Consider the following 10345-nt stretch of genomic DNA (forward strand, 5'->3'; position numbering starts at 1 on the left):
CTGTAGCGACAGTTTGCTAACCCACAACTTAGCTAATGTTAGTGTGTCATTGTTCATTCTATATCATGGTATTTGTCACGGTATTAGATTTCTCCAGAAATCCCCACCATTAAGTCATGAGATTAGTCCACTGGCTTCTCCACTGCATTTCATGCTATTCCACCAGGTCAAGATTCATGTAAAATGTATGTGCTCTACAACGGTAAGGAAAATGACTAGATGACTTGACTATATGTGTTTCTCACTGGCATAGGTTGTGAACAGAGGAAAAGACAAATGGAAAACTTACAACATGTTCATCTACTTGTGAAAAAAAAGTGAAAATCTTAATGCAAATATATCAGTGTCTTGACAGGACAGATAAACATGTAAATGCAACATAGTTTTGCATTGAAAAACAATGCACAAATATTTATTTTTCAACAGAATCAGCAACTACACTCACCTTGCTGCTCTGGAAAACACGCAGTGTGCAGATGATCATGGAGATGAAGGAGAGGTAGAAGACAAGCAAAGGGATGACAAAAGCAAACAAGTCAACTGTCAGGTTGCTGACGATAAAGAAGAAAATAAGTGCGTTGACGTGTTGTGTGGGGATGATTGTGCTCAGCCACTGGACACCGGCCCGCGACGCCCAGTCAACCAGGTGTTCTTTCATCTCCACAATGGCTTGCAGTGGGTACTGCAGCGTCTGAAGTGAAGAGGGGCAGATAATTAGACAGTAAATAGATATTTGACAGATATTTAATGAACAGAATTAATTGTAATACTAGATATGATTAAGATACCATTAAACGTGTTTTCATGTCCATGGCTTTTTTTATGGCCCCAGTCTGCTTACAGTCCAGCATCATCCCACTTCGGCTAAAACTCCAACTACTTCTGTGGGCCTTCTTGTGTCCTGATGGGACTAGCTCAGCCTTGTGCAACACAAATACACATGCATGAACACACAAATACACACTGGTCTGAATAGTTATAATGACAAATAGACTTTGCCTTTATGATGGCAGATTATTTCTATTTTGGCAGATTTGGGTCTTTTACCTCCCCACCACTGCCATGGGGTGTTGGGCTTTCGGTCTTGGCTGCGACCTGGCTGTCATTTTGGGACGCAGAGGGGACAATGCCTTGCGCATACTTTTTAGTCATCTCAACAAAGTCATCCAGGTCCACCATCTGTGTGGCTGAGGGACATAAAGCAGGCAGTTATACAAGAGGAAACATTACATTCTCTGTTTCTCTCCCTGTCTGGATACTTACACTCATTGCTGACCATGCTTTCCAGTACTTTCTGCGTCTGGCCTGACGTTGGGCCAGGAATCCTGCTTGCAGTGCCACCTATTGGTGAGGAATGACCACAACATCAGTGATGTACAAACATTTCTCTGGTGGCCTGCCAAGTAATGTGATATTCTTCACCATGACAGCTGCAAATACTGAAATACACAAAGGGCAGACTGTAGTACATCAGGCAGGACTGTTGTCACAACTCAAAAAAATTAAACTGATATGGTGTCTTCCATATGTGTGATTATGTGTGCATCGTACCCTGCACTGCATGGACCTGGCTGACATTTTCCAGCATCTCAGCCACAGCCACCTTCTTCTTCCTCTCTGGGTTGAGTTTCCAGTACATCATCATGGCTGCTTTACGTACTGCCAGCTCAAACTTACTCTCTGTTGACAACTTCCGCATGTCGGCCTCATTCTCTGGAGTGATTCCTGGTAGAGGATGGCAGACAAGGTACAGTTAAGGAGCTACAAACACAAATACACAAACATGCACGCATTGAATTCTGTAACTTGAACCTTTTTTCTGGATCCAACAGCGCTGCAGTGCTCTTGCTGCACCTTTTCTTCCTTGTTTAGCTGCTTTAATCAGCCAATTAACGGCAAGACGATTATTTAGCTCTGCGTCCTTCTCTTCAGCAAGAATCAAGTAGTGCTGACCCAGCTGAAACACAGAAAAGAAGAGATTAATTCAGCTCACGCAGACATGGTTGGCACCCTGTGTAAAATGTAAATAGAAACAAAATGTGATTATGTACATTAAAACCCCATATTTAAATAGCACAAAGACAACTTAACAAATGTTGAAAAATAGATATTTTATTGTTTTTGGAAAATGATATGCTCATTTTGAATTTGATGCCAGCAACATGCTTAAACAAGTTGGGACAGTGGCAACAAAAGACTGGAAAAGTTGTAAAATGCTAAAAGAAAACACTTGGTGGAACATCTCACAATTAATTAGGTTAACTGGCATCAAGTTAGTATAATGATTGTGTATAAAAAGAGCATCACAGAGAGGCTGAGACTTTCTGAAGTGAAAATGGGGGGTGTCTGTGAAAGTTCATCCAGGTCATAGTTATCCAACAAAGGTTGAGGTCAAGGGCAACTGGACTTGGTTGAAGAAAAACTAGAAGACGTTTCGTTCCTCATCCAAGTAAGTAAGTAAACTTTATTTATATAGCCCTTTTCACAGAGACAAGAGGGGTCAAAAAAGTGCTTCACAGTAAAAAATCAACAACACATAAAATACAAAACCATATGGCTAGTTAAATGCTAAAAAGATGTGTCTTAAAGAGGTGGTATTATGCTTTTTGGCTTTTTCCCTCTCCTTTATTGAGTTATATCTCTTTTTTGTGTAATAGGTTTGCAAAGTGAAAAAGCCCAAAGGGAGTTCCCATCTCCCACAGAAAGCACTGCTCTGAACTGCTTGAAAACAGCTCATTTGTAGTCCAGCCCTTCACTTCCTGTACTTGTGATATCACAATGAAAACGCGTCATAAAGCTTGCCAAGCAGCTTGCGGGGGTCAGGCACGCCCTCAAACCAAGCTGGTCTGAGCAGAGGCCCTTTGGCTCCACTCGCCTTTGTTTGGGTTTCCATTGTAGAAATGTTGTACCTGTACCTACTTCCAGGTACTTTTTTTCGTATCACCTCACCTCGTCGAGGTTCCAAGACAGATGAGGGATACTAAAATGTAAGGTGAAAACACGACCGATTGCTGATTGGTAAGAGAGAATATTCACTATTCACTGCTCCTTCATTGCGTGCACCTGACAGAGGCCAGCAACAGAAAGTTTTATATTTTACAATTTTCGCATGGAATTTCATCACTAAATCCACTTCTGAGAAGTTTTGAGAAGTGATGGCGGAACAAAAATGTGCTTGAATATTTTCAGAGTTGCGGATCTCCGCAAGTGGCTGCGGGGGAAGCCTGTGCCAACCCGCAGGAGCCGGAGAACCCGGACCGACCGGCTCCAGCCCTGCCGGTGGTCCGCCCGACCCCCGCTCCTCGTGCTCTGTTGGTGGACCGACTGGCTTCAGCCCCGTCGGTGGTCCGGCCGACCCCTGCTCCTCGTGTTCTGTTGGCGGATCGACTGGCTTCAGCCCCGTCGGTGGTCCGGCCGACCCCTTCTCCTCGAGTTCTGCTGGCGGATCGATCGACACCAGCCCCGTCGGTGGTCCGGCCGACCCCTTCTCCTCGAGTTCTGCTGGCGGATCGATCGACACCAGCCCCGTCGGTGGTCCGGCCGACCCCTTCTCCTCGAGTTCTGCTGGCGGATCGATCGACACCAGCCCCGTCGGTGGTCCGGCCGACCCCTTCTCCTCGAGTTCTGCTGGCGGATCGATCGACACCAGCCCCGTCGGTGGTCCGGCCAACCCCTGCTCCTCACACTAAGGCCCTCAGCCCTGCAGCCTCGTCCCTGACTTCCCCTGCTGCTGTCTCGCTGCCGGCCCCTAGCCCGGCTCCCCGGCCTCTGGAGGGGTCGCCACGCCCGGCTCCCCGGCCTCTGGAGGGGTAACCTCGCCCGGCTCCCCGGCCTCTGGAGAGGTCGTTTGGCATTGCTCCCCGGCCTCAGGAGAGGTCATCTCGCCCTTTAGCCCATCCCTTGAGCCGCCTGCCCGAACTCTCTGGCTTGTCTCGCCCCGCTCCCCGGCCTCTGGAGAGGTCGCCTCGCTCCCCGGCCTCTGGAGAGGTTGCCTCGCCTTGCTCCCCAGCCTCTGGAGAGATCGTCTCGCCCCTTAGCCCAGCCCTTGGGCCGCCCGCCCGAACTCTCTGGCTTGCCTCGCCCCGCTCCCCGGCCTCTGGAGAGGTCGCCTCGCTCCCCGGCCTCTGGAGAGGTTGCCTCGCCCTGCTCCCCGGCCTCTGGAGAGGTCGTCTCGCCCCTTAGCCCAGCCCTTGGGCCGCCCGCCCGAACTCTCTGGCTTGTCTCGCCCCGGCCTCTGGAGAGGTTGCCTTGCCTTGCTCCCCGGCTACTGGAGAGGTCGTCTCGCCTCTTAGCCCATCCCTCGGGCCCCCCGCCCAAACTCTCTGGCTCCCCCGGTCCGCCCTCAGGCCGCCCGCCCGAACTCTCTGGCTCCCCTGGTCGGCCCTCGGGCTGCCCGCCTGCCCTTCCCGGCTCCCTTGCTCTGCCCTCAAGCTGCCCAGCTCTGTCCTCGGACTGCCTGCCTGCCCTTCCTGGCTCCCCTGCTCCGCCCTCGGAACGTCCGCCCGAACCCTCTGGTCCCTCTGCTCCGCCCTCGGGACCCCCTAGTCTCCCAGCTCCTCCCTCTGGCACCCCGTCTGAACTCCCTGGCCACCCAGCTCTGCCCTCTGGATGCCCGTCTGTACTCCCTGGCCCCCCAGCTCTGCCCTCTGGATATCCGTCTGTACTCCCTGGCCCCCCAGCTCTGCCCTCTGGCCCCCTGCCTGAACTCCCTGGCCCCCCAGCTCTACCCTCTGGCACCCAGTCTAGCACTAGGTCTTCAGTTCAGCCCTGCCCGTTCCCCTAACCCTTCCCAGTCCTGAAGCCCTCGCTGAATTCCCTGTGTTTTGTTTTGGACCCTGGACCCCCACCAGCCGGACCCCAGTGCGACTTCCTCCCCCCGACGTTCGTCTGCTAAGCCCCGCCTAGTCCAGTGGGAAGGCCGCCGGGAGGCGTTCATTGAGGAGGGGGCCCTGTTGTGGTGGCAGCTCGGCTGATGGTGAGTGTCCTGGGTTTTTTTTCTCCTTTTTATCAGTTATTCTGCTTTTTCCTTGGTTTTTCTGTTCCCTGCCTGCCTCCCCTGTGTGTGCTCTCTCTCCCTCTGCTCCTGAGCCCAGCCAACGACCCGCACCTGCACTTCATCAGCCACCTTGTCAGCCTGCCACACCTGCCAGTAGTCAACCTCGTCCCTGCCTGTATTTCAATCCCGGTTCTCCACACCACTCTTGCTTGATCGTCGTTGCTCCATACCCAGTGCCACCTCTGTGTTCAGGCTCTCATGTTTCTTGTTTTCCCATATTTTCCCTGTGCTTAGTCTCCGTTATCTCTAACCCTGTCTCTCCGTCTGTTTCCCTCCCAGGTTTACTCACCCTCGTCCTCCGTTCAGTCGGCTGGGCTCGTCCTCCGGACTTCTCCTCTTCGGGCTTCCCCCACGGCGTCCTCCCAGTTCTCCCTTGCATCCTCCCTTCCTCGGCCCCAGTGTTCCCTGGCTCCCTGGTTCCCGTCCCGTCGGTTTCCTTGTGCCAGTGTTTCCCCGGCATCCTCCTCTCCCTCCACTCCAGTCCCTCAACCCCCTTTTTCCCTAAATAAACCTCCTCCAAGGCTCTGTAAGCAATGGTTAAAATTTTAAAATGCACTCTAAAACCAATTGGAAGACGATGAAGATCCTTAAGCACAGATGTAATGTGTGATCTCCTGTTGGTCTTTGACAAAAGTCTGTTCTTTCTGTACAACTCTGTACAACTTGCAGTTTGTCCATGGAGGATTTGTTTAAACAAGTGTACAGTACATTGCAATAATCCAAATGAGCAGGAACAAGCATCTCCATCACTTCTTTAGAAACCACAGACTTCTTCAGTTCTGACTGACTGGTAGAGAAACTCATCTATTTAACCTCTGTGGGTTCATTAGCTAGGATCGTCGATACTGATGGTTCGTTAGTGCTCCTGGCTGTGGTAACGACAGTCGCCATGGTCATTAGAATCACCCGTGGCCAAGTCTGAACAACCATCATTGGTATCTTCACCTGAGGCCATGAGGGAATGCTTGCTGAGTTTCCTGGGAAGTGATAAAAGGACAGCATTGTAATTGGTGGCGTAAACCCCCTCCTCTGTTCAGCGACGGCTTCTCATCTTATCAGCGGACAAAGGAAGATGCACGGTAGCCCTGAACACAGTGGACTACCACACCACTAATAGACACAAACACGTATGAGAAACTGAGGCCATAGAATGTCTACAACAACTTCAGAAAGAAAACTCCATCACCCGGGAACAGTATTACCGTTTGTATCCTGGAGAAGCCATTCCTTGCATATATGGACTACCCAAAATACACAAAGAAGGAGCCCCACTCAGGCCGATTATCAGCAGCATCAACTCGGTCACCTACAACATTGCCAAACACATATCTACCATCTTAGCCCCTTTGGTTGGTAACACACCCCACCACATCCAAAACCCCATTGACTTTGTAAACAAAGTTCGAGGACTGAAACTGGACCCAGATGAAACCATGGTGTCCTATGATTTGACCTCTTTGTTCACCTGCATCCCCACCATGGAGGCAGTAGAATCCGTAAGGAAACGGCTACTAAATGATAACAGGACAACAGAAGTAGCCTCAGCCCTGACCACAATTCTGTAGTGGCTGAGGAACACTTCCAAAAACCATTGTCTGTGAACACAGTTCATCGCTGGATCCACAATTGCAAGCTGGAACTCTACCATGCAAACAGAAAGCCGGGTATAAACCAGATACAGAAACACTGTTGACTTCTGTGGGCCCTAGCTCATTTAAGATGGACTGAGGTGATGGGGAAAACTGTCCTGTGGTCTGATAAGTGAAATGTGAAATTCTGTTCAGACATCATGGATGCCACATCCTCCAGGCTAAAGAGGAGAGGGACCGTCCATGTTGTTATCAGTGCACAGTTCAAAAGCCAGCATCTGTGAAGGCACCATTAATGCTGAACAACATATGCAGGTTTTGGAGCAATATAAGCTGCTAAGTAGATGTCATTTTCAGGGACAGCCTTGTTTATTTGCTCTGTAGTAAAAGAGTCCTGGTGCTAAACTGGCCTGCCTGCAGTCCCGACTTTTCACCCATTGAAAATGTTTGGCACATTATGAAACGTAAAATATGACAAAGGAGACCACGAACTGTTGAGCACCTGAAATCCTACATCAAAAAAGAACAGGAAAACATTCCACTTTCAAGATTAGAGCAGTTGATCTCCTCAGTTCCCAGACACTTACAGAGTGTTGTTAAAAGAAGAGGTGATGCTTTCAATTACATACATAACTACATTTTATACAGTTGTGGAAGTTGACCATAAAGTTTAATGTACTGTGTTGTGTGCATGTATTTAGAATGTAACATTAACTAGTTTGTGAAATAATAAAAATTAACTATTAAAAATTTTACATTAGTTTACATGATCATGTCATAATTGATTTACTTAATTAGCCTATTACTTCATAAACCCTGTGAAGATATTTAATGCAGAAACAGAAACCCCATTAATTTTGATAATCCACAAGGCATGATGGTTTTAAAGGGACTAACTCTTTGGTAGAAAGTAGTTCCAATCAAAACAGTTCACAGTGAAGTTTGGGGAACCCACAGACAACAGATGACTACAGAACCCATAATTCTCTGTCCCTGTGGCCATCAGTCATGGCTAATTAAAAGGAGTAGCAGAGGCATATCAAGTGACTGGTTTCTAATCTTAACTGTCATTTCATAACTTCTCTCACAGTTATCATCACATGCTTCAGTTTAAGGAGATGAGATGTGTCTTTATTTAAAGTAGCTCAGCATTCATCCTGTCTATGTCTATAAATGATATAATCTCATAAACCAGCTTTTCTAGCATGCATTTTAAATTGACAGTGTTGTCAAAGCATCTAAATACTACTACTAATAATTTAAATTAAAACAATTTCACTTTTAAGTAACAATAAATACTGATTCCCTGTCTATAACTTGTGTTTAAGCTGCAGGTGTTTTCTCTATTCCAATTTGATAAATAGCTTGTCTATTATGATAAATAATATATCACTCTCTTACACTCTCTACTACTCTTACATTACTGCATGTATATCCAACCACTGCACTGATATGGTCACATGTTTTGAAATGTTCACTCTGAAAGGAATTTACCCTTTCAGAGCTAAAGGGCCTTAAATGCAAAAGTCTGGGCTCATCTTCTACCTCTAGCCCCCATTTTTCTTCCGCCAGCACCTTTTTTATTTATTTATTTATTTTCATTTGCATGTGTTGGTAGGGGACGAGGAGTAAATAGAACGTGATTATTACCTTATTAGTCGTACAAATTAAGTGCAGCGCTGCAATACACAGTATCTTGGTGTGTCGTATTGAAAGCCTGAGATCATCTTCCAAGTGGCCAAAAATAGACACATGCTCACAACCAGACTGAGTTAACCAGCAGGACTGAAAACAATGCCAAGGGCCATTTTGTGTGAATATGCTTTCACTCACCCGGGTCTGAGCTCTGGCATCACCAGCTTTGGCCTTCTCTTCCATCTGTTCCATGGACAAATCTTCCTCTGGTTCTTCATCTGGAGGAGAGGAGAGGAGATGCCTAAATGTACACATATTCATCTCTATCTATCAAAAACCACTCTCTAAATCAAATTGGATCACATAACACCCTTGCTTACAAACTTAAAGGCCTACTTTATTGAAAGAGCAGAGGATTTTTACACATACTGTGTTCAGAGCCAGAGATGAATGAGTTCCAGCTGACATACAGTATATTTCGTAACATGAGAATAACAAGAAGTCAGAGGTGGAGTAGATGTGAGAGTGTGAGCATTTTAAACATGTCTGTGCATATGTCTGTGACAAGACCCCAGAGTTCTGTCAGCACCGTGCCCACCTCCGATGTTACACCAATACTTGTCGATGGCATAAAGTTTCATAGCTGTTAGTGTCTCCCTAGTGCCCTTTAAGCAAAAGAGTTGAGTTTCTTTGCATGAAGCCTTATGTCGAATATTCCAGTCTGCCATTACACAGCTACCATCTTAGTTAAGCATGCAAATATGTTCTAATTAGCACTAAAGACAAAGTACAGCTGAGGTTGTAGTGTTGTTAATTTTGCAGGTGTTATAAACCAAATTACTGGACAAATAAAAACCTGATGATGGCGCTAAATGGAAAGTTGGGACCCCAAAGGTCCCCAAATCACCAGAGGTTTAATTATTAATGTATGCTCCTCTTCTCGTTTGCATTTCTTTACACACAGAACAGTCACTGAGCAATACCTGAGGCCTAAGAAGAAGAGATTCCACTGGATAATAATAAAAAAAGTTTTTTTAAATTTAACTTTATGTATTTCATTTCTATTTTTGTATGGTACCTTTTATGCAGAGATGCAGCCAAAGGTGCTTCACAAAACTGGATTACAATGAGGTAACTAAGTTAGCTAAAGTATCCAAGAAGGGTTAAATCAAGGGCAACTGGACTTGAATGAAGATACTGTGAAGAGAAACCTCTTCGATGAGAGGTAAAACGTCTTCCAATGTCTTCAGTCAAGTCCAGTTGCCCTTGATTTTACCCTTGGATAACTACGACCTGGATAACTGAGAATCTTCACAGTTAGCTAAAGTAATTACCCATCCTGGCCAAGAGAGATGTTTATCCAACGACTGGGTAATTCTGCTGTGCATGGAAAGACATTCCAAAGCATAGCAAAAAGCTTATCACCTCAACGTATCAATGGGTCTGTGTTGTGTGACTTCAGTTCTCAGGGCAATAAAAACTCACAATGTGTTGTTTAATCCCAAACTCAAAATGAAGGCGTTCTTACCATCCTCTTCATCATTGGCATCTTCCTCGGCTTTCCTGAGCCTTTCCTGTATGATCACCCGCTTGGCCATGGAGGCAAAGGTGCGTTTCATGGGAGCAGTAGAAGAAGTTGCAGGAGCCATGGTGGAAGCAATAGTGGAGGAAGAATTAGGGGAATATGTTGGAGTGTTACAGGCCAAGGTAGCTGATGTTGTAGAGGCAGATGTGAGGTTGGAAGAGGATGACATTGTGGGAATTTCAGGCGTAGAGCAGTTGGGAACGAGTGGTGTTTTTTTTGGAGCAGGAAAGGGGGGGGTAGTAGAAACAGTTTTAGAAGTGGATTTAGAGGAGGCAGCAGGTGTTAAGGGCTTTGGACCTTCTAAAGAAAGAGGTGAATCCATCGGTTTAGAGATGGTGTGAGCAGAAGGATGAGAAGAATGAGATAATTTCCCAGGTTCTGTAGTGGTTTCTGTGCAAGATGGAGATTTGGTGGTCTGAGAGAGATCGATAGCAGGGAGGTCACTGGAGACAAGTGAAGGAGGAATCTGTATGGGGGAGG

At 46.8% G+C, this 10345-nt stretch overlaps 1 protein-coding gene across 1 annotated transcript in view; it reads right to left on the reverse strand.

The window, feature by feature from the left end:
- The window catches only part of wfs1a (Wolfram syndrome 1a (wolframin)), a 15916-nt gene extending 5988 nt beyond the window's left edge, over positions 1 to 9928 (reverse strand). The window contains exons 1-8 of the mRNA XM_046047312.1: positions 9809 to 9928; positions 8479 to 8558; positions 1813 to 1957; positions 1552 to 1725; positions 1264 to 1341; positions 1048 to 1187; positions 789 to 920; positions 446 to 691 (exon numbers count right to left, since the gene is read on the reverse strand). Of these exons, the coding sequence (XP_045903268.1) occupies positions 446 to 691; positions 789 to 920; positions 1048 to 1187; positions 1264 to 1341; positions 1552 to 1725; positions 1813 to 1957; positions 8479 to 8558; positions 9809 to 9899 (1086 nt within the window). The 5' untranslated portion in view covers positions 9900 to 9928. The remainder of the gene's footprint in view (positions 1 to 445; positions 692 to 788; positions 921 to 1047; positions 1188 to 1263; positions 1342 to 1551; positions 1726 to 1812; positions 1958 to 8478; positions 8559 to 9808) is intronic.
- Between the last annotated feature and the right edge of the window lie 417 nt (positions 9929 to 10345).

Source organism: Micropterus dolomieu, linkage group LG04 (genome assembly GCF_021292245.1).
Source record: "Micropterus dolomieu isolate WLL.071019.BEF.003 ecotype Adirondacks linkage group LG04, ASM2129224v1, whole genome shotgun sequence".
NCBI lineage: Eukaryota > Metazoa > Chordata > Actinopteri > Centrarchiformes > Centrarchidae > Micropterus > Micropterus dolomieu.